We start from the raw sequence: 25065 nt of genomic DNA on the forward strand, positions 1-25065 counted from the left end.
GTCTCTGTTTTGTTTCATTTTTAGTATATGAGCTGCCAGAGTGAAAAGCCTCTCCCAAGGGGTTGCCCGGTTGTCCCCCAGGCTCTGATAAGAAGATGTGCCATGGCTGTCCTGACCCCCTTGGCCACAGCTAGCCCCAGAAGGTAGCAGCAGCTTCCAGCAGAGTTAAAACCAGCTTTCAATGTCTCTAATGCACCCTGGGGGTCTGGCCCTCGCTGAATTAATCAGGGATCAGTGGTGAGGAGGGCGAGGGGAAGATTACAAACCCTGCGCTCCCGCTCTGCTGTGGCCCAGCTGTGCTTGAGCTCTTTGGTCAGAAATTAATCCTGCACCTGTCCATGGATAATACACGAACTGCAAAAGGTACAGGCTGTCCACAGACTGTTGGGCCAACTCCTCTTCTAATCCCATGGTTCACTATAAGCTCATTTCTTCTCCTAACCACTGAACAGCTCCAGTACACATCCCCTCTACCTTGCTCAGGCTGGCAGCCACTGCTTGCCCACAGCCCAGTAGCAAAACACAGAAGTGAGTCAGCCAAAGGGCACCGGGATGCTCATTTCTCCATTTCTCACAGCAATGGCAAGTGTGTCTGAAAGGGACCCTGAAAGATGGCACAGATGAGCTCTGGGAGGTTGGAAGAAGCCAGAATACAGCATTGCAAAAATCTCAGATTTGCAGCAAATCAGTGTGGCTTACAAGCAGCCGGGGTCAGCTCAGCCACCGCCAGTGTCTGCCTGCACACTCTTAATCCTCAGCAGTGCCAGGAAATTCAAAGGAGCTTTAACTCCAGTGAAAGAGCTCAAGCTGTGCCAATTAACTTTACTTCTTGTTGTTTGCTTGTTTGTTCTTTTAACCTATTCTCAAATATGGTGAAAATAATGGAATTGAACATTATTAAGAAAAAGAGGACATAGCCACTGAGAAGCAGCCTAGGAATTACCTGTGCAGTCAGCTGGAATCCCTGCGCTGCTGAAGAAAGCCAAGGTAAATAAAAACTAAATTTAGGTAATGCCACTGATTAAATTTGAAATCAGAAGTCTGATCAGGGAAGTGAGCTAAAACCCCAGACAACCTCGGAGATTAAGACTGCAGGAAACAATAAGACACCCAAGCTAATAGCCAGCTGAAGCTAAGCAAATAGTTTGGTTGAATAGTAGAAATTCATGGGACGATCCAAACAGCAGGGGAGAGGTTCCTCAGGGAGATCTGACTGGGACTGAAAACAGCCCTGGACAGTTCTGGACCTTCATGAAAAAATTGAGAAGGCAGCTCCATCTAACTGAAATAATGCAGGTATGGGGAGAAATTGCTGGGGAAGTGGGGGGAAGAACTGCATGGAGACATAGATTTCCATAGCTACACGCCAACAGAGGGGCAGAGGGTGGGCAGCTTGCCCTTTGCTGTGCTTGCAGCGGTGCAGTGCCCCTGTGCTCAGCAGCAGGCTTTCACCAGCAGAGCCGGCTCTCTTCTAGGACGACGCTTTGCAAAGTCCAGTCACCAAAAAAACCTACAGAAAATCTGGAAATGTAAGAAGTGTCCTGACTCTTGAGAGGATTGTGGACCTGTTGCATCTCCTTTCTTGCCATCCCATGTACGTTTACGAGGACTACGGTTGTGAAACCCAGATAAGGTGAAGAAGAACAAAAAGTTGGGAATGGAAAAAGCCAGCCATCATCAGAACAGCACTACTGGAGATATTTTAGTAACGCAAAACTCTCACTTGTGATTTCACTAGATTTTTGTTTCCATTGTTCAAGTTTATTCTTAGCCAGCCACCTGGGTCCCCCCTCTGTGGGCGTAGAGAAGCAAAACCCTCAAGCAGGGTGCAGAAGAAGGGCAGCTCTTTGCACACCCACGCTCAGTCCTGCCAGGGGATCATCTGTGAGCGGCTGGCTTCCAGAAGAAGGAGCAGGGCTGCATATTCCTCCCCCTTTGCCTGGTAAAATATGCACAGTGCCCACCGCTTCAGAGGAGTAATCGTGGTCCCAAGCACCTCACTCGCTCCCTGCCTTCCTTCTGTAAGTTAAAGCTAAGCAAATCAGCAGTATCCACCCCTCATTTTAGCCCTTTCTTCTGCCTTGGGGAGCTCTAGGAGTACAAGAGCAGGGCAGTAGCACCGCCAGCCTCACTTCTAAATACATGAGAAAGAAGGATATCACAAGCCACAGATATCAGCGTGGAAGTATGTGCCCTCTGCCATAGAATTCTGGAAGATCTCTGCAGAAGTGTGGGCTAATCTCCTGTTTGCTTACAAGCAGCAAGGGGGGGAAATCACATCCTTCCACCAGAGAAACAGGGAGCTCTGCAAGGTTTTAGCTCTGTATCAGAGTTTTTCCATTTGGGACCTGGAAAGTCTATAAATAGGAAAGGTAAAATTTGTAGTCTTGCCTTGTTTCTCTTTTCATTTGAGCTGGACTTTACTGACAGCAGTGGAATCACTCCAGGTTCACAGTGCATTAGTGGGAAGGAAAATCAGCATTTAAAACATAGCTATACACCAATATGCGCTTGTTTCCATAAACGACTTGTGCTTGACAATTCTGTGGGTGTCATTTATACATTACCAAATTATGCAGTTAATCAGTTAGTGCATTTTTTTGTTTGTTTCTTTCTAAACAAAGCATAAAAAATAATACTTCACTGACTGAAACCGCCTACGGGGAAACTTCACTGTCAGAACTCTGTCTTTTATATAGATTTCACATCTTTGGACCAGAATCACAGGTCATGAAATCTAAATATAATGTTTTTGAGGATAAGCCAATTTCCTATGCCAGAAATGCAGGTTCTGAATGCATGCACGTGGAAGCTATGTTAGACTACAGCGTTACAGCATTACACTGTGATCTCTGAAAACCAGCCTCTAGTTACCTGAAGAGTCCTTTGCAAAGCACTGTGAGTAGTTTCTTCAGTTGAGGAAGATTGCTTGAGCCAGTCTGTACCATCTCAAAGTCACTGATGATGTGAACTCGCAGGTAATCCTGGATGAGTTTAAGATGCTCGTCAGAGACACTGTGAAAGAAACAGGCAAGTCAAAAGCCAGCTCTTCTCTCTGCTCCCAAATATCAGACAGCTTTATCACCTTTCTGAAATTTCTACTGCCAGCACAGACAGATGGGGGGCAGTTTGCCTTGGATTTCAGTGTAAATATGCAGTTCTCAGAATTGGACCATGGATCCCCCACCACACTGCTGACACCTTCTCCTCTTCCTCCTTCCCCACCCCAAATCCTGTCCTCTGTGACTGCTGAGCTACCGTGCCAGGGGAAGGCTTGTGATGCCTGGCTTTGCCAAAGCCACGGTGGGATCATTAGCCTTGGCAAGTAAAGCCAGGCTGCTGTAAGGTTGCTAATAGTCAGCAGCGCAGGGGCTCTGGGGAGATGGAGACTCCCTTTCACCTCACCAAGTTCCACCTTGAAGGTTTTATTCCACACAAGGGGAGCTGAGACCACAGAGCTGTACAGGATGCCGCCCTCCTCCCTGTCTCTGTGGTGCCCAGGCTCCAGCACCACATGGAAGGATGAACCAGGCAGACTGTATGTGCCCTGACAAACGCAAAAAGCCCCAGCTGGCTGCTTAGCAGATGAAATAGTGTAGGCAGCTGAACAAAACTGGGTTTCTCCCAGTCAGCCAGCTGCTACTGGGCCACCACAACAGGACCTGTGCTGCCACGCATGACCACTGTTTGCTCACAGTCTCCCACTGCCCTGCCAACAGGCATGCCTTCTGATTTTATTTTTAAACTTTGCATGTCATTTAATGTCATGCGGCTTCTTCTAAGGCTGCAGTGAATGTCCAGATTTCACACAGCTAGCACGTAAGTATGAGTACCTGGAAATCTACACACAAGTTTATTCTTTTTGAGGACTGGCTGGTGCTGTCTGATACAATCTGTAGTTTAGGCACACGGCTAATACACCAATTTCTCTCAGATATTACCATCCATTATATTAGAAAACTATACCTCAGTGAAGAAAGCCTATTGGTGATTTTAATACTTCAGAAAAGTATATTTTTCTAGATGACAGCTGGACTGTAAAGAGTAGCCAACACACTGTAGATCTGATTCTGTTCTTCATTTGGTAGTATAAATAAGGAGCAGTTTTGCTGAATCAAACAGGTCCTCAGCGGTTCCAAAACAGAGCACCCTGGAAAGCTCAGAGCTGGGCTGAAGGCTGATTCTGCAGCCCTGTGACTCGCCATCCTCACCTGCTTGTGTCCTGGTACTGCAGTCGCTGGAGTAGTGTCTCAGAAAGGGACAGTTTATTAACGTCGGCCACCCTGGAGTTTTCAGGGAGAGAAGATACCTCCTTTGTCTCGCTGCTCGGCAATGCCATGAGGATGTTGCGTGGGGGCAGGATAGGAGGCGTGGGTACCAGGTCTGGCAAGGAGGAAGGGAAAGGCACAGTCATCCCAGCATGGCAATTTGACCTCCTCCCCCTCACTCACAGGCAGGGCAGTCTGCACCACAGTGTCAGTCACTGCAGAAACCATCCTTTTTGAAGGGCCTCCGATTTCAGAGCTGGAAAGCTCAGGGCTTGATACTGACCCAGCCCAGTTCTCAGGGCTGTCAGTGGTGTGAGACCAGCAGAGTGAGCTGCCAGGCTTGGACCTCATGTGCAGGCAGTGTATGCCTCTGCCTGGCAGCGTAACCTCATCCAAGTCAGTTTGACTGTCTCATCTGCACAGTAGCTATGAAGCTTAATTAGTTACGTTGAATGTAACGCTTAAGGAACATAGCTGTACCTCATCCATATCATTACCATTATCAAGGAGATCTGCTAGGGAGGCAGAATGGATGGAAGGGCATGATGGAAAGAGCACCAGAAGCTGCTAATGGAAAGCAGCGGACAGCTAAAGTAAGCAAACACAGAGAAAACAGACCCCATAATCCAACACAGAGGGGCTGAGTATCCTGCCTTGTCTTTTGGGCATCAAACTGGAAGCACAAAGGGTTTTCCTGCTCTGTCATCCTGCTGCTCAGTATACCTTCCTCTCCTGGCAGAAGAGTGGGTTCACTTCCATTTATCCCAGATGTGGTTGCCCTTCTGTTTATACCAATTGCTCCAACACTTTGTTACACCTGTCACACGTAGCTGGTTGAGTTGTGAGGTTTTGTTTGGTTATTTCCTAATGGTGGAATTTTCATTACAAAAAGATACCCAAAACCAATCTATTGCTCCTGGGCAGAAGCTGTGATTCACAGAGCCACTGCAGCACAGAGCAATGGCACAGTTGGGTGGTACATCTGCAGGGTATCTGGGTCCTCATCTTTCACCTCTGCAATTCTACCTGTAAGGTGGCCAGACATCTATAGGCTCTACATGGCTCCAGCACAATGACACCAAAGTGCCTTAACAAAATTAAATTCTGTATGTGAACAGCCCAACCCCAGTGCTAATATCTCTTCATCTAAAGGCTCTTAGTCTTGGCTAGAACGTCATTCCCTGCTGCTCGCCTCTCTGTGTATTATTTTTGCTATAGTTGCCTCCCCCGCCCTGAGAGCTGGAGACTCAGAGCAGCTGGCCAAAAAGCAGGAACATCTTTCCTGAGCAGCCTTGCAAAATTTTGTTCTGTTTCTCCATGAGAATTGCATACCAAAATCTTCCAGCTCCTATTAGATATCCATTGGATTGCATAAATGTACACAGGCACATCAATCTGCTTTAATGCACATGCCTGTCTGTCTATCACAGGATTATGTCCTTCAGACAAGTTTTATTGTAATGCTCATCATTTCCGGACAGACGTCAGGAAGGACAGGAAGGATGGCTCTGTGGGCATGACCTTCCCCTGGGATTCAGGAGAACAATGACAGATCCAAGGGATGATCCGGGAAAAATCCAAGGAACGATCCAAGACCAGTGAGTGTCAGGAACCCACAGTGACATTTCATGTAAAATAGCTGGGACGATGCCAATCACACCTCTTCATCATACATCTGCCTCTATGCATAGTTAGATTGTCTGCCACTGAAGGATCTGTGCCTTCTGGTTATGACTGTTAGAAACGTCTTCTAGATCAGAGCAGATAAGGGGGCCTGAGTTTCAGATGATCCAAGACCCACAGCAGCTGTAGGTGTGTGGCACTGCAGAGAGATGTGCTCCGAGTCTCTAAGGGAACATCTCTGCTGCTGAGACAGTGGCCCTAGGGATGCAGCGCAGGGAGAGGGGTACAGAGACATGCGAGATGGCTGGACATAAGGCAGCTTGAATCCAGATGAAGGACAACAGATTAGTCAGACCTGCACTCAATATAGCATACTTCTGCAGAGAGTCTCAATGTATTCCCACAGGTGAGCCAAAATGGTGCTCCAGATGCGGTACTGCCCCAGAGCCATGACGACTCATTGCCTCAAGGTCTTGCCAGCTCAGGTCTCTCCATGCCCTGCTACATTTTATTGCATGACATGCTCCAATCCCTCTGCCTGCACTGCATATCCCCAGTTCAGAGAAAGTGTCAAGGGTCTGCATCACCAAGTCACATCACAGGGTTCTTACCAGCATCCTCCTCCGGTTCATCTGCAGCCTCCTCTTCTTCCCGCGGCACTGGATATTTGAGGTGCCATACCAGACCCATGTTCTCCTTCTTGTAAAATTCTATCAGTTCCTCTAAGTTCTCGAAGTACTTAACGGGAACACCCTCTGATGCCTGAAACAAAACACAGAGATTGTCATAGTCTGGGATTTCCTACCACAGAAAGACTGCTCCTCACAGAAGGAAAAACAAAGTCATAGAGAGAGAAAAACCCACTACATTGCTGTCCAGAGAAAGGCAGCCCAGCTCTCACTGCCCATCTGACCACAGGCTCTGTGCAGAACAACTCCTGCAGTATGAACACAAACAGATATGCACACACGTTCCAGCCAGTGTCAGCAAAAATGGCAACCTCAAAGATTCACTGAAGCCAAATGGAAGAGCTCTCTCATTTGATTCAGTGTGTTTGGCTTCAAAGCAAAGGAAGACTTTAAAAACAAAGGATTCTTCCGGATTAGTTTTTGCATTCCCTCTTTTACTGAGCACAAAACCCCTGGACTATGTTAAATTTTGTGGTATCCAGGAAGAATTTTTCTGTGAAACTGCAAGATAAACATGTCTAAATCTAGACGCTACCATCCCTTCCAGGATTCAAAGGCTCAGAACTAGGTTCAAATGAAATAAGCTAGCAAGGTACCGTTAGGTAAAAAAATGCTCAGATGAAGATTTAGAAAGCTGAGGCTGAGGACACAGCTAGGACTGTGAATGCATCAGGCATGACACCGAGCTTGCCAGCTGAATTTTAACTGTGACTAAACCTGTTTCTAGCACAGCCCTGGCCGCTAATCTCAGGAAATGGATACTTGCGGAGGGCAAACACAGGGATAAGGTTTTAGAGGTCTTTAGAGGCAAAGCTTCAGTGCAATTATATCTATGCATCGGCGTGAACGGTAAATCTGCTGGATTCACCAAGCAGGAACAGCTGCCACCCCTGCAGCTCTGCCCTGTTGCTTCAACCAAGGGCCCTACCAAGGAGAGAGAAATGATTTGTCACGGCTTATCACAGACCTCCTGACCCAAAGGAAGAGCTCTGCATTACCTCCAGAACTGCTCTTAAGTACCATCCAAACCCAAGACAACTGCAAACCAGAGAAACCAACCCAAGAAGGCCCTGTCTACACATGCAGCAAAACATCGAGGAGCAGGGGCAGAACAGTGCAGACTAGATGTTTTCCAGCCCCGCAAGATTGTTGTTCTTGACTTAAAAAGAGCAACACTGGGAACTGTGCATCTGTGGGGATACAGCAGCAGTGGGCAATCAAAAGGAAGAGCTGATCACCCTAATGGCAGGCTTGATTGGCACTCTTTTACATGCATAAAGCTAGATTTTGCACAGGAAAGACGATTAGTTATAACAAATAAAAGCTTTGCCTCCAATTTAAAATAACTTGTTATGCAGCCATACTTCAGACATTCTGCCTCTGACTAACAGCCAGGACATTTTAATTTCTTTTTGGATTGCAATTATTGGCTGTAAAAATTAACACACACACACAAAGTTTTAATACTCGTTTGAACAAGCTTATTTACCTGCCATTTGTGCTTGCCCTGTTTCTTATTATCTGTGAACTTTTTTGTTTAAAATGCAAATGTAGCAAAACCAAGAGATTAAACGAGAGAAATGCTAGCATAAACCACAGTGAGCAGAACACAGAACAACGTCTTCAGTGAGTCCCAGCAGCAACAAGATTTCTTTTTAATTTTCCTGAAGAATAAAAACTCAGGCCAGAAATTAGCACAGCTCTTTCAATACTGAACCACATTTGAAGCCTTCAGTGCCCTCAGGCCTGCCATCAAAAATACCTTTCATTTTTAACTACACCTGCATGTCTTTAAAGGCACAGCAAGACACATTTTCATAACAAATACGTACGGTGTTGCTGACAGCTCTGGCTGTACAGCCTCCTTTTCTGTCTCCCAGGTGTTCCTGCATTTATCAAAATTTATTATTCTCGTACACTGGAAAACGTCGCATTCAGCGTGAAAGCGGTGCTTGGGCAAACACTGGATTATGTTTTTGTGAGGCCAGAGGTGTTGAAACAAATTGCTGGTTAAAACTTCGCAAGACCCCGCTCTGCCAGACCGGCACAAACTCAGCATAATCAGAACGACTTCTGATTTACACCAATTAATACAAATAGTGTCTTGGTCCTCCAGACTCTTCTGCTTCTTGATGCCAACTGCAAAGGTTGGGAATCAGGGAAAACTGTTGAGGAAGAAAAGCACTCAGCTCTAATCCATCATATGAAAGGATGCTGAAGTCTCAGTGCTGCACTGAGACAGACCTGGAATCGTTCAACCAGTCGCTTTTATGTTTGTCTGTTCATCTTCCCTGTGGTACCTTCCTCTGCTCCAAAATCCCTGTTTTTCTGATTATTTATCAGCTGTGATCCACAGTCTCCCTGGCAGCCCAGAGTGCACTGTTAGCAGCACTCACTGCAGGACGGCAGCACGCAGCCCTTGTGCCCAGTCCATGGCAGTGTTCGTCCTTTGGACTCAATCTGCCTGGACTGCCTTCTGCCCACCACTTACAGCCCCCATAGATGGGCTGGAGCTCATGAGAGACAAGGCTTGTGATGGTTTGCTTTGCCCTAAGCTACCCCCCAAGGGGCACCTGGAAAAAGGCATCAGCCCCATCACAGTGCACACTCAGACCCTAAAACACATGGAGGGTAAACAGGATGGTCAGGGTTTGCCATCTGCATCTTTGCAGGAGGAAAGCTTTGCCAGCGCTGCTCTCTCCCACCCCTTGAATTACTGCAGCCTACTCTGCTCCTCCTCTTTCCAAAGCTGTCTTCACACTCCTACTTCACTTTCCAAAGACCTCACTGTCTGCCCGCTTCCCCAGAACCCCCTGACTGACGACTGTCCCCGCAGCCCTCCATCCCACTCCCGCACAGCATCCCTCCCTCCCCCCGCACCCAAACACTCTCTTCTCAGCCTTGTTTTGCCTCTCAGCTCCTGCTCTCCCAGGGCGCCTGCAAGAAGACGGAATGCCCTGCACAGCTCTTTTCAGGCCAAATGGAGCCTTGATCTAAGTGGGAGGAAAGGCTGAATTAGCACTTTTTGCTGCCAAGGATAGTTCAGGCTCTGCAACCGTGCTGGTCTCTGTGGTAACCAGAAGAAGCGGCATTTTGTAACAGGCCTCCTTCCTCTAACTCATTGCACTGCATTTCAAGAGTGGACTGAAGCCTGTGGTCCAGCTCAAATTCCCCAGAGTGGCCATCAGCTCCAGCTCACATGCAGGCTAGCGGGATGCGCACACAGAGAGGCCCCACCATTATGCCCCCGCTTCTACCCTGGCCAGGCAGCCAGCCCACCACCTCCAACCACCTTTCTCGATGAAACCCGCCATCTCCTCTCCCAAGGATAACTCGTATTTGTGGCCAGGTGGAGGAGCTGGGCTTTGCACGCATCCGAATCCAGCCACTCATTCCCAAAGAGAGGCAATCTCCATCCCAGCCATGCTGGCTGCTCGGACAGCCCTCCTTCCCCAAGCGAGTTCAGGATAAAAAGGACCAGCTCCCCACAACACACAGTAAAAATAAAGGACAGTACTTTCATATTTTAAGACAGAATTCAGCAGGGAGCTGAGCATGTGTCCCGAGCAGCTGCACAGAGACAGCGAGTGCTGCAATAAGGAACAGGGAACTGGCGGGGCCAGGAGCTCCAACCGGCAGTGGCCAAGCACAGAGAGAAGGATTGGGGAACCTCAAACCTGCTCAGCGCCCATTCACAGCGGGGGAGCTCGAGGGCCCTCCACCACACCACGAAAGCTGCAGCAGCAGCACCGCCTTGCTGCACAGCAGCTTTGCCATCACGACAGCCTGAAAGCAAAGATCGCTGGATTATTCCCGCTCTTTTTTTTTTTTTCATATTATAATTGTTATTATTTGCAAGGACCTCAACAGAGGAAGCATGCGGGAAGGGCTGTGCCGCTCCAGCACAAAGCAGTGCCCAACAACCCTCTCCGCCTGCTTGCCTGCACTATGAAATGAGCTTCTCTCTGTTCAAGGCACCCCCTAAATTTCCCCACTCCCCCCAGAGAGAGCAGGGCATGCTGCTTTGCACTGCCTCCCTCTGCACAGAGGCACTGCAAAAACTGTATGTTCTTTGAATTGGAAGAGAAATCAGCAAAAGCAAGATCTCGCTACACTTGCTTCTCCCCTTGGGTAAAGGATGCAAACAAAGCTTGTGTGACAGATGTTAGTCACGTTGTTCAACACACAACTGCAAGTTGCTCAGATACCACTGGTGACGAGTGCCGTGTGAGCCCCCCCAAATCCACCAGCCGGTAACTGTGCTACTGGCCGCAGGGCAATAGGACCATCCCCCAGGCCACGGGATGTTCCCAGCCCAGCAGTGCCTGGGACTGCAGGGACAATGCCTGCATAGCATCAGTTTAACACAGAAAACTCGGTTCACTAATGTTGCAGCTGGCACTTGGGTTGCTGGATGACCTACCTGAAGGCTGGTCAAACAATTTTCACCGCCAGCGAGCAAGGACAGCAGCATGTAGCTAGGACATATGCTTTCTTCACACTTGAACTTGTGGCAAAGTTTTATGGGTTGGGAAGGAAAAGCAGTGGTAGATAGTAAATTACTGGCATTGAGTGGCTCCGCATCTGGCTGCGGAGTGCATTAGCACAAACTGGACTGATGGTGCACTCTGAATAAATGTCCTTGAGACAACCACGCTGGATGATGGGAACGAGGCAAAATGGAGCCCAAACTTTATGCAAACTTACTCTGTTTTTTGAGACAGGGAGCAGACAAGGAACGGGGCACGACAAACAAAACCGAGCAGGACGGGGCAGTGCAGAGCAAGCTGGAACCACCCGAGCTGAGCCCAACAATGAAATCCACTTCCCGCCCCCCCCGCCTTCGTTTAGTAAGTAACTGTTTCCTCAGGGTTATCACAGGATAGATCTTGTTTTAATTGCAAAGTGAATTGTTTCAAGTCATTAGAAACGTGGATGGCAAGTGTCATCTCCACGGCAACACATCACATCCCCAGAAACGTGCTCACACAGCTTATAGGACACCGAAGCAGTGCAGAGGGTGGGCTCTGCCTCCACGGCGATTCCTCCAGCATCACCACTGGTGCCTCAGCCTTGTGCTGACAGTAGCCGTAACATATGGCAAGGAAACACCTAGTGAACATATGCAATATAGGGAACAGCCCGTAAAAAAAGCAGAATTGCACAAAGGAATCTGGATAATAGTGAATCAGAGGCTGTGTAGCAATTTTACAGTGGGAAACTGCACCAGAAAAAGCCTGTCTTTCTAAGATCTATTAATGGGAATGTCATATGAGATGCAGGAAGAAACTCTTCTACTGTACTTGGTGCCATAAAGCCTTAGCTGGACTGCTGTATCCAGCCTGGGGCACCACTTTTTACAGAACATGTAAAAATACCATAGAGAGTCCCAAGGAAAAATCATGAGGATGGCTGAAGAGTTGGAAAATGTGATTTACAAGGAAAGCTCAGAAGAAAGGGACTGGTACAGTCTGGCAAAGGGACAGCCTGGAGACATCACAGCAGCAGTCTTACAAGTTTAAAATTCTCTTATAAAGAAGATGGCAACCAGCTGTGCTGCAAGTCCCCCAAGGACAGCAGATGTGGCTGGCTTGCCTCACAGCAGAGGAGGTTTAGATTAGATCTCGGGGAACCTTGCCAAGCAGAGACAGTGAAGAGGAGGACAGCGTGTGTCCATGTCTCTGGAAGCATTGCAGGGCAGAGTACCCAGGCACTCCTCACAGCTGGCTAGTGAGCACCTAATCCTGATTCAGCCTGAAAATAGGGCAAACACTGGGCTCAGAGACCTTGCAAGGTCTCCTGTCACCCCTAATTCTGCGACTGCAGGAAGCCCTCTCCAAATCTGCCTGCTGTCTCTTTATCTACATCCTGCTATATCCTTGAAGGACACTGGTAAAACTGAACATGTCCATGCTTGTCATGACCAGCCCAGCCATTTTAACTGCATCCCAAACCATGGACTCTCAAATCTTCCACATGTCCTTCTGACTCCAGCCCTTTTGGCTGGAAACCTCCTTTCCCACAGGATGTGTTGGTGTTTTCCTGTCCTCCAGAATGTGCGCTCAATTCTTCAGGTCCTTCCAGTTACCAATTTCCCTTCCATCTTCTCAACACTCACTGTACAACGGTTTAAACCAACTAGCTCCAACTTGTTCTTGCTTTCATGCTGAATAGGCTTCTGGGTTCTTTGTTTCATGAAAACAGGTAAGACCAAAGCCTTTAATCACTGGTCTTTGGCTAAATCTTGTGATCCCCGTTCCAAATTCATCCACCTAAACTTTTCAACAGCTTTTTGTATGGCTGAGATCATCTAATCTTCCTTTCTGTCTAGTGTAAAGAGGCCAACAGCGCCCAACCTAACTCTCCTCTTCTTCATTATCTCCAAGCAATGCCATCTGGCCAACAGAACACCTTGGCAAAGATACTTCAAATACGGGTTTGCTGAGAAGCACCTCTGAATGCACCTTGAAGAGAAGTTGCAAGTAGAGTATAAAGACAAAGTGAAAAGAGATTTAAAAGATGTAAAGCCTATGCTAAGCAGGGCAAGGAAGTGGTTAACTCGGGGTTCATTACAACAATTGTATAAATAGATGGCACAGGAAGTCTGGGGCCCTCAGAAGGAAGAGGAAGTGTTTTCCTTTCCTGAGCCAAGGCACAAGGAGGAACTAGGAAACTGGTCATCTGGTTGTATTGCTAAAGGGCAATCTTTTCTAACCAGAGTGCCTTAAACCAGGTATTTAAACCCATACATAGGCATTTCAGTAGCAGTCAATAAGTTTTTCAAAGTTATAAAATCCTTGCAATACCCACCAACTTGAACGGAAGCTGAAAATCAGGTCACTTCTACTTTGGTGCGAAAGGCTGGCAGGAACTTTCTTCCTTTTAGATTTGAAAAAAAATATTCTTAGGCTTCTTGGTTTGGAAAAAAGTTGCCTTCAAGACTGTCTGTTAGCTAGGAAGTCTAGGTGGCATTTTTAAATTTACTTTTGGCTCTCATGTAGGCAAGCTTTTGTATTTCACAAAAGACCTGAACCTAATAGCTAAGAAATTCTTGGTAATTTATTTTTGAGAGCATTTTAAAGCAACCTGGTTGCGTTTCAGTTTTGTTTTGTTAGAAAACATTTCTTATTTTTAGATCAAATCTTGTGCTAAGAAATTTCAGGAGCATTTCACAGGAATGGGATCATAGACGGGAATCACAGCTGGCAGAAACAGCTACTTCCCAAAATACAAGCCACCCAGAAACATACCCTATTTTGAACGCAACACCCGGGGCTGGGAAGAACATGGAGCTGAGTAGGGAGTACAAAGGGAGAGGAGCAAGCACGTGGCTGAGGAAGAGGGGGATCCTGTGACATGGAGGGTCAGTAAAGGAAGGGATTTTAATAAGTGGTGGGAACCTGCAAGCTGGCAGGGGAGTTTGGATGGTGAGTAAAGCTCAGCAAGAGGGTCCCTGGCAGGGGAACTAGCACGACTTGAAGAGGCAAGAGGAGGAATCCAGGGAACCTGGGCAGAGGATGCCAGCGGATGGCTGAAGCAGTGCTTCCTCACCTGGAGAAAATCATATGAATTTTTGGGAGAATGGCACAGCGTAAGTGCAGTTGTAAAATATATAATTTGAATAATGTTGAAGAGAATGGAAGGTGAACGGTCCCCGCCTCCTCTGAGACAAGAGATGACGAAGGCTTTCTTGTCTCATTTTGCATATGGTTTGGTCCTGATGCTCAAGTTTGCTTATTCACGTCACTTTTGCTACAGTGGCCTTTTACATTTTGACTTTGGGTGAAAATCATGGAAATCGGAGAGCTCTGGGAAAGAGAGCTTCAGAATTTCTGAAAGAGATTATTCATGGAAGGAAACAAGGACTTGCAATTTAATAACAACTAAGTATGTATGACTTCTAGCTTGTGTTCCTGGCTGAAAATCAGACATCCAAACAAGAAAACCTAAGTGAAAAGAAAGAGGAAAACAATAAATTACTGTGTTGTGAATCCTATTAATGGTTGGACTTGATGATCTTAAAGGTCCCTTCCAACCTCACTGATTCTATGATTCTATGATTCTATAAAATTCTCTCTGTTCCTTAAATGCAACTGAAGGCCACCATTATACACTGCCTCTACCACAAGCTCCATTTCTTCGTGCATATTAGTGACCTAAGAGACACCGTATATGAATTACTGGCACTGCATCACAATTCTTTTCCTATTATACCTATTAAAAAATGGGAACACTAAACAATTTTCACTTTCTTTCACACTAGTTTGCACAGAACATATGTTAAAGTCCAGCACCTACTTCCTTGCTTGCTTGCAGCACGTGCATGAAATCTGAATCCTACTGCTGCTAGTTGGAAACAAGTCAACCAGGTGCAAATAAGCGTTCTTGCCTCTGTGGCTAACTGAGCGGGGGGGCACATCATGACTTCACTTCTAAATTGTCTGGTACAGTGCAAATCTAGATTGAAACCTGAACTCCCTCCAGATCCAATTTTGGCCAAAATGGCCATCTCGCTTTTTTCCTATCCGCAATGTCATGGAAAAGTCTTGGGAAGCACAATGCATTTTGTTTATGCTCGGTTTCAAACGCTGAACATATTCTGTGGGTGGAATGTGAGCCCAGTTTGAGTTAATCTTAAAAAGATCCTGGCTGTCATATCTGCCACTTCAGATCTCTTCTGTGCTTGCAAGTTTTCCTCTACATGATCCCACTCAGGCTTCGTTCTGGCAGCCCGAAGATTGGTCATGTTCACAAGTGCTCCTGTGGCAGAACTGGGACTCTTGCAAATTAAAAGAGTCTGTTGAAGCAAAGGAAAAAATTGAAAGGAGTTTTCAGTAGAGTATAGCTGGCTGCCAAATTTTTATCTCAAGTTCCTTGTTAAAATTCTACATCCTAAAGAAAAACATATTAGAAGTTCTGAAAGGTAAAGGACCTACAGAAGTTTTTTTGAACCTGCATTCCTCCGCACAAGATAAAGACATAGGTCACAAAAACAATGCACTCGGATCCTACTTAAGGACTCCATTCGACTCTGCGCCAGCACTCTACAATTCACACAATAAGTTGGTTATTTGCCAAATATCTAATGAATATAGTTAGATAGAAGGCAGTAAGAACATCAAGCAATAACAGAAAGCACCAATACCACATACTTGAGGTAGTCCTTCACACTAAATAAACCATTCAAACTCTAGTCATCAAAAAAGATTTTACCAACTCAGCACATAATGATCCAACTCATAGCACCAAGAGAAACCCCCTCAGTAACTGGGCCTTTCAGCATTTCTCTGTGTTATAATAAATAAGATTTACATCAACAACAAGCAAACAACAGTACAGTTCCACGACAGAACACGAGGCACTGGTGTTAAATTTAGCTAGAGGGTGCAAGTCAGATGAGTTGATGATGAATGAGCAAGGACTGCAGATCCATGGGGATCTGATGCATTTTTTTTAGCACTTCTGTAGCGTGTGGGTAGAATTTAAGTAAAAGTTTTGGAGTACGCTACTTCTGGCAACTTTTGTAATTTTATCACAAGCCTTGTGCTTTTCGGTTTTCCGCTGAAAAGCTTCAGTGCTTGGAGTCAAAGAAAAATTTCCATTTTCATTTCTTCACAAAGTATCTAGCACTAGCGATTACCAAGAGAAGCTTGAAAAGACGGGTTTTCAAAAGCTAGCAAGGCAACCAAGGCAGCAATTGTAACATAGTCATCATTTCTGAAGGCAGTTTGTGTAAGTCATTGTTCTGATTTTGTCAGCGCTCACTGCTGACAGCAACTGAGCTGGGGAAGCCAGTGCAGGTCACCGATACTTGCTTCTCAGTGGAAATTCCCAAGTGCCCTTCAGCTTTTCCCTCTACAGAAGGCAACAGATACATCAGGCAACAGTGTGGGGGGTTTGAAGTCCTATGAGAAAGAACTGTTCCTCGAGACAGGTGACGGCATGCCTACCCTGGCTCTGCCTGCAGAGCAGGGCAGGAGCCCTCAGCTCAGCTCAGCCCTACACTACATTTCTGGAGTTTTCCTCTAACCTGTGCAGGCAGACAGTGGAGGATCTGTAATCAGCTCTCTGCCTTCCCTATCATCTTCAGTGCTGAATGGATCCCAGTTTCCACAGACACCAAGCACCAAGTATGCATGAGTGGAAAAGAGAAAATGTAAGATTAAAGAAGTCATACTTATTGAAGCAAAGCAATGCAGGCAGGAAGCGCATGTCGAACAGCTGCATTCACCACATCATACTGCATAACTTTCTGGGATTGCATAATTAAAAACCATACACAATGCACAGATAAGGGTGAGCACCTTAGTGTTACAATTTCCTGTCTTCAGCCTGCAAAATTTCTCAGGCTTTAAGCTACAGCAACTGTTTTCTATTTTTGTGACACTAAGGGTGACCATTTGTCCTGTCTTTCAAGGGACTGTCCCTTATTTCATTCATTTACTGCATAAGACAAACCCTCACTCAATTAGAAGTGAGCACTGAGCCATACCTGCTAACAGAACAGATACCAAATCCAGCCTGGAGAAGCACTGTCATTTAACGAAACTAACCACAAAACTAAAACCAAACAGAAAACATCCTTCAAACCCTCTCCTTTTACGTGCTCCCCTGAACTGAACCCTTAGTATAAAAATAGCAGATGTGGTGTTACAAATTTTTTGTTCAACTTTGCCCCCTAAAATTGGACCCAACCCAAGGTGCCTGGTTTTGCACGTGGCATACGCTGAAGACAAATTTCTGGAAAGGCCACCTAGCGCCTCTGTGAACAACCAGTGCTTGCTGCATGTGGGTTCTACCATGCTGAATCACAAAGAATATGTTATACCAACACTTTAAACAACACAGGTCACTATATCCCTGTCAAGTTTTGGAGAATGAGGTCTAATCTGGAGTTACCTGGAAATTTTAATTCAGGCTTAAAAGCCTGCTAACACAGAGCAACCCCAGCCCACAGAGAGCTCTGCTATACTCCAACCATAGCTGAACCCAGCTGTGCTGGGTGTTATCTTTTAAAACACTGGGAAAAGAGAGCTTTAGAGCCCTCTTTTGGGGTGGAATAGGGTGGAATAGGAGAAGGGAACCGACTTAGACTTTCAGAGGAGAACCAAGATGGAAAACTCTGTCAGAAGTTACGAATTGAGGACAAAAAAAAAGTCAGAGAGTGGGGCAAAGACCTGGGAACAACAAAAAGCTGCGTTGTGACTTCATTGTCTCAGAGGGACTCTGAAATGACTGAATCTGAGCTATCTTTGCTACAGTCTGTTTTGATTCCCTAAAACGGTTTTGTCATTTGAAATCGAGTCCTGTGTGCTTTGCTTTTATGCAGCAATCGTAAAACTAAAGGATTCCACACTTCTTTTAAAACTTTAAACAGAAATAGCTTCAACCACCAAAAGGTAAATTTGAAAAGTATTGGTGGAGCAGACCTCGTTTACCTAAAACAACTGCAACCAGGACAATACTTCAAATTGAACGTGTTGTTATTTAAAAGTGATCACGTCTTTATATTTTACATTAAAATCAGCAATAAGCTGCAGTGCACGTAGGGTTTCTTGGATCCATTCCCCAAGGCAGCAGAGCAGATCGAGTGAGCAAGATCTAACCGGAGCCCAAGTATTACTTGTCACCCGCTGGGTGAGTTACATCTCTGCATGGGGGACACAGCCTGCAATGATAGTTCTCATCAGCAAATCAAGATACATCTCTAAAGAAGAAAGGGCATCACCCCGTCAGTAGCAAGCGCAGAAACAATTTTGTATAGATGGCAACATTTGCCATAAGGCTCATTGTATACAAATGCAATAGCAATGTTTTCCAAGACTCATTTCTATCCTAAATGATCAGGACAAAAAACCTCATATAGCACCAACAATATATTAGCTTCTCTTTCTTTGAGAAAACAACTCAAGACTTGCCTGAAAGTACTTTTCTCTGTGACCCATCGTGCCTCAAAGCACAGAAGCAATAAAACACAGTCCTTCATTACCACACTGCTGAAAGGGGAATAATCTGCTGTCTCCCTGGATACTTTAAGTTCGGTTATGAAGCTTCATCAGAGGTTTTTGGAAATATAAAAAGGATAAGACAATCATATGGTTTAAACGCTATGTGACTGATAATATTAAAGCTAGCATCCATCAAATTACTGGAAAAGCGAGTGTATTTTCTTGTCAATGATGTTGGTTGTATAAGTTTTCAGTTATTTTTCCTCATTAGCCAGAAGAGGTTTAGAATTTCAGGAAAATTTTCATTTTGCTACTCCTGGAGATGTTGAGGTGTGTGTCCCCAGGGTGCCCATCTCAGTTAGGATTATACATTTGGCCTCTCAAGCACAGACTGTAGCTAATTTGAGAAGTGTATTTTAAAAAAAACCTCTTCTTATAATTCTCAGTCCGTGGCCAGAGGTTACCAGCTCTTCCTTTAAAACCTGCCCAAAGAAATGTTTGATGCAGGATGGAAATGCCGCGGGGGAAGGGAGGGAGACGACCGACAGGGACAGACGGACGGGGACAGTGAGGGGAGAGCAAGAACTTCCTAAAGTATATTTGCTGCTGGAGACAATTTCTGTGCTTTTGGAGGCTGAGGCTCCCACCACCTCCCAACCACTCATTCCCGTTCCCCAGCCGAACTCCCTGCCCCACTTTTGTGCCAAGAGCTAACTCGATTGTTTGTGCGCTTGAGCTCTCATAGCGGGAACTGAAAGATCCAGCGGGGTAGGGAAGAGCCGCTGGGTATGTGGTTGTGGGTGGTCAAAGCCTTTCAAAAGGATAATACGGTGAAACAATTATTCTTCTAAAACAATAATTGCTAAACTGGTTACTGTTTAACAGCCCTAATCTTTACCTTCTGAATCTTAAAGTATTTTGCAGTGCCTGGAAGTTGCTTCTGAACATTCAGTGAGGATTTGCAATTTTCAATTGTTTGCTTTATGACATAACACATTTTTTTGGAGGGCAACCTGTAACAAAAATTGATGACATTCTTTGGCATTTCACTCTTTCGAGTGAAATTTTATCTGAAACCACATTCAGATAAAAGGAAAAGAGATTTCACTTCATGGCATGCATTAGTTTTCAAATGCCTGATCTCATTTTTTGAAGCTTGAAAAACAAAATAATAATATAACTTTATCCTGATTTAAACCGTCTTCTCTGAATGTTTTTTTTTTTATATTTTCAGGAAACTGGAAACATTCTGGAAGGGTTCAAACTAGACAAAAGCTGGATATGGTTTGTTTGTATGAAGAATTTTGTATACTGAGAGATTCAGTAGCAGGAATCTGCATGTTTCAGGAAATACTTAGTTCTCTTATTAAATGCTGCTCCTTTCAGTTTTTTAAAACCTGTGAAATGCATTATGTTTATTCCTACCTCAGATGCAATAGTGGAAAAAACATTTTCCTTGTATAAACAGATTTGGATAGTTTGCAGAAACATGAAGTACACAGATTTTGCTAAGCCCTAACTGCAAATTCTTTTCAGTCCTATATGTAAAGACTCTTTAAAGTTTTACAAACTGATTTAAATCAACATTAAATTATATTGAAAAATATTCAAATTGGAATAACTACCATTTTCAGTAATAAAATGAAGCTTAATATAATTAAATTACGTATTTGGGCATACTAGAAATGTGTTTCCTTAACCATGTTTCAAGACATTGCTCCTAATTATTATCTGGTTGTCCACTTGTCCCTCGTGTCTATCCAAGAAAAGTAAACACCCTAATTATACCTCAGCCCTTCAGTGCCAACAGAGTACCACAAAAGTGGCAAGTTTTCCGTGGTAATAACTAACTCGGGCAAAATCAATTCCATCCTCAGCACTAATTTTTGTTGAAATCCACTGTTACGCAAAGCACAAAATCCCACTTTCCCGTAGAAGTTCTGCACACTGATGAGCTCTTGACTCTTCAGTGAGGTCCCCAACTCCAAGGCTTTGCCAGGACCGCTCAGTTTCACCTTATCACTGGGCTGCACCTTCTGGCTCTTTCCCTTCCCCTTGGTGACCCCCTCTCTGCCTCCTACCGAATACTCCCTCCGAGCCCCCCTGCACTCCTCTGTCCTTCAGGCAACACTGCTGTCTGTCATGGTTTGAGCTGGGATAGTGTTAACTTTCTTACTAGCAGCTGGTATAGTGCTGTGTTTTGGATTTGGGATTAAAGCGATGTTGATAGCGCAGTGATGTTTTTAATTCTTGCTGAGCAGTCAAAGCCTTTTCTGCCCCTCACCCCACCCCACCAGCGAGCAGGCTGGGGGTGCACAAGAAGTTGGGAGGAGACACAGCCGGGACCACTGACCCCAACTGACCAAAGGGCTATTCCGTGCCACATGACATCGTGCTCAGCATATAAAGCTGGGGGAAGAAGAAGGAGGGGGGGGGTGGGGGGTGTTCAGAGTGATGGCTTGTGTCTTCCCAAGTAGTCATTAGGCGTGATGGGGCCCTGCTTTCCCAGAGATGGCTGAACACCTGCCTGCCAATGGGAAGCAGTGACTTAATTCCTTGTTTTGCTTTGCTTGTGTACATGACTTTTGCTCTACCTATTAAACTATCTTTATCTCAACCCATGAGGTGTTTTCCTCACTTTTACTCTTCCCATTCTCTTCCCCATCCCAAGCGGGGGAAGTGAGCAAGCGGCGGCGTGGTCCTAGTTACCAGCTGGGGCTAAACCACAACACTGTCCCTTCCCCTCCCCTGCAGCAATGCAGGTGCTGATTGCCCCCCTCTTAACTCCCAGGGACGCCAGCATCCACCGTTTGGTGCTGGCACACCTCTCACCTTGGCAGCACACCAGCCCAAATACATACACCCCCGCCCACCGGTGTACGTGCGCCTGGAGCAGGTGGCTGTCCAGCCGGTGTGTCCCAGCCCACCAGGCACCCTCCTTGGTGGGACTCTTGGTCGTCTTCTGCCTTTCAACGCAGAGGGAGTTTAACAGCGCCCGACACCTCTCGGCTGCAAGCAGACCATGGACGACTTACAGTCTCCATGCAGCATGCAAGTGATATTTTGGGCAGGCCTGTGCCTGCCCTGTCCCCACTGGAGGCCATGAGGTTTTGACATCAATTTGAGCAAGTACAAAAATCCTTACACAGCTGTCTGACAAGCTGTTAAGTGGCTGCAACATTGCGAATGGGTGAGTGTCACCCAAAGGATTTTGCTTTGCATTATCTCCCACTGAAACCAGCTCAAGTGCAATTTCCTAGTAGAAAGGTTTTGATCAGATATAGATAGATTCAAGGCAAATCACAAAATCCTTACTACAGAAAACCTTTTCTTGGCCATGTGTATCAGAGCAGCACAGCAAATAGAGATTGCAGCGCAGCATCAAAGAGAAGGACAAAAACTTTGCATCTCTCTGCAAAGGGCTCACAAAGGACTTGGTACTGCATGTGCCACAGCCAGACACTGCCTCCGAATTGGTGACAACAGCAGTGACACCAGGAATGCAGGAACTGACCTAAACTCACGCTCTTATCAGATCATGCTGGCAGGATGGGCAGCTGTACATCTGCACTCTGAGAGCAGGTTAGCGCGCCAGATGAAGCTTCTACGCCGAGCTCCACCCTGTAGGACTCATAAACAGAAGCCAGAACAAATTCTGCCTAAAGGCAGGGACAATCCTGCCGACTGGGTGACGAGAACAGGCAGCCCTCTCATTGTATGTCTCGCCCGTCCCGGGACAGAGGATTTTGGTCTTTCTGGCATATTTAGCCAACCCGTATGCAGACAGAGTACAAATCTAGATGTTTCCCCCAAAACGTGTTTCTAGAAGTGGGCTGGCAAGGGAGGGTTTCAGCAGGAAACCCTATATACAGTATTTAGCGGCTCTCCTACCTTCTGGGAGCCAGTGCTGCAAGTACACTGGTAACCTACAGCTTCAGTGTCAGTTGATACAGTGAGTCACAGCTGCTGGCCTGCTTTCTAACTGCTCACATAGCACCATTTGTTTCCTGTTGCACACAGCCTCGTACCAGACTAGAAAATTTTACCAGAAAAAAAAAAAAAAGGCAGCTAGGTGATCACTCAATGTAAAACAGCACTGCCAGGGCATCAATAATTTTCACTGAAGTCAGCAAAACCTACAAGTAAATAGAGTCAGACACCCCCCCGCAACAAACAGTTAGTATAAATGTAAGTAATTTTTAATTAGCCCCTTGCAGCAATGGTAAGTTTCAGCATGAACGCAAGCAGTGCTCATGCTCACAGAAATGATGATCTGGCACCAGAACTGCAAAATTAACATTTACCCACGGAGCAGAGCACAGGAAGATGCACACACACTGCTGCTTTCTGTCAAGGAGACAGGCAGCTAGGACAGCCCGGAAAGGTGAAGTGAAAAGAAAAAGGCAGGTAGTAACTTTAAAAATACTAATATTTTCCATACTGTAATGTAGTCTCTTATGCAGCGTGAGAAGGCAGCAGCTTTTCACGATTCCTTCTCACAACAAGGGAATCCACAGAAATTGCCAGACTCTGGAGCTGGTCAGTTTTGCTCAAAGCAAAAAAAAAAAATCCCAGTTTACTAAAAACAAAAAAAAAGGAGGTGGTTGGAGCATGTGCTATGCAAAGCATGGTCTTAATTCAACTCCCCTCTCCCCCACTAATTTGCAAAAAAAAAAAAAAAAAAAAAAGTGAAAAGTTCAAAATTGCTTATCTGGACTTTTTCAAAAGGATGATCCATTTTTTCCATCTGCAATAACATTTTGCTTCAACATCCTGGCAACACTGTCATAACTTCTGAAAAGCTCAAAAAAATCAAAATAAAACATTTCACACCTGAACGCATTTTTTTAAAAAAATTCCAGTTTACTTGAAAATGTAAAGTATTTCCTACTCCTGCTCAAGCCATGCTCTATTTCTGCCCTCTCCTGCAGATAAAAACACTATTCAAGGTGTTGTGGGTGACTGGAAGCTTCAATCTTTGGCAGCCCACAACATCTCAAGGCAGGTACCCAACTTGAGGCAAGAGCTCTGATAGTGGCACGAATGGAAAAGCAGACTTAAGGGTAATACAAGGAAGAAAAAAACCAAACAAACCAACCAGATTTGCAAGAAGAAAAAGGAAAGAGCACCCTTGCCAGAAGGAAGCAGCAGTGGTTGGTAAGGCCTGTGCCCTGAGGTGGTGGACAAACGTGTCTGGTTCAAGTTCTGGGTTGCAGAATGGGAACATTACATGACTGAGCTAAAGCATCGGGTCATGCCCACAGGAAAGCACTAGCAGGTTGTGCCTTCCTCAAACTCGGAGACCAGACTGTACCGCACAGCACAGGAGGATACAGCACACGATTATAAAATCTGCCCATGGCACTGAGCAACCAGAAGCCTGTTCTGCAGATGCCCCAGTTTCTTAAGACGACTTCATCTTTAGCAACGCTCTAAAGCTGTTTCCAGAACTACGAGGCTGACTCTCTCTCAGTGGCATTTTGGGTGACAGCCCTGTTTGTGCAATGTTGGCCTGTGTCCATCAGGATATCTCCCCCCAGCCTTCACACAGAGTGACAGGAGGTAAGTCCTTGGTCATGCAAACGACCCATGAAGTGTTATCTGATAGACTATGAGCATGAACTAAGATGCAATCGAGCTGCCACTGAGAAGTGACTGCGCAGCAGCTAGATTGCTGAACATCCATCAGATAACACAAGCTGTGAACTCCTATATGAGATGAGCCTGAAATCTAGAGAGATCAAACTCCATGGGGTTTTAGAGATGCTACCACACTACCCTATTCCAATCCATATTCACTGACCAGCTAACTCCAATGTCGTCTTCCTTCTCACCACCTCTTTCAAGCACCCTCACTCAGGAGGGCAGGTTACACTCTTGACAGTGAGCTTTTAAATCGCAGCACATAAGGGCAATACAGGGTAAAGCATTAGGCAAAGGCAGTACCACAGTTTTTCAACAACAGCTTTTGACCTCAGCATCTTCTCGTGCTGAAGAAGAGTCAGCTGTAATGGGAATTTCCTTACCTGACTTCAGCCTGCCCAGTCTGGCAGTCTAAGGGGGTCTTCTGGGCTCTTTAGGCAACAGAGAGAGACAAGAGCTGCCAAGAACATTTTAGCCCACCCAGGTCAGAAACCTGTTTCTTCCCTGCTGACTACAGAGATGCACCTCAGCTTTGACTATGTGACAGGTTTGACTGCACATCTAATATGAGGGGGGATGAATACTGATATAGCACACACATCTGATCCTGGGAAAGTCAGCAAGGGACAGCTATTTAAAATAATTTTCGGTAACCCATTCCTCCTTAACAGACTGGGACTGAGTTCCCCATTTGTAAAATGGGAACAAGACCACTTCCCCTCATTGTGAAGATGCTGAGATCACAAGGAATTCAGATTGTGCAGTGATGAGTTTCATATTGACACCTCAATTAGTCGTATAAATTAGATGCTTAAGTGACAGCATAGGAAAGTTTTATCTTCTATGAATCTGGATGGCAAGAACTGACTATAGATGCCTGGCTTAGAAAGACAG

General features: G+C 45.7%; 1 protein-coding gene across 1 annotated transcript in view; it reads right to left on the bottom strand.

The window, feature by feature from the left end:
- INPP5D (inositol polyphosphate-5-phosphatase D) overlaps positions 1 to 25065 on the bottom strand; it is a 54974-nt gene that overhangs the window by 21041 nt on the left and 8868 nt on the right. Inside the window, exons 3-5 of the mRNA XM_082487037.1 lie at positions 6503 to 6653; positions 4212 to 4383; positions 2875 to 3015 (exon numbers count right to left, since the gene is read on the bottom strand). Of these exons, the coding sequence (XP_082343163.1) occupies positions 2875 to 3015; positions 4212 to 4383; positions 6503 to 6653 (464 nt within the window). The remainder of the gene's footprint in view (positions 1 to 2874; positions 3016 to 4211; positions 4384 to 6502; positions 6654 to 25065) is intronic.

This window comes from Vanellus vanellus (genome assembly GCF_965231255.1).
Source record: "Vanellus vanellus genome assembly, chromosome: 8".
Lineage (NCBI taxonomy): Eukaryota > Metazoa > Chordata > Aves > Charadriiformes > Charadriidae > Vanellus > Vanellus vanellus.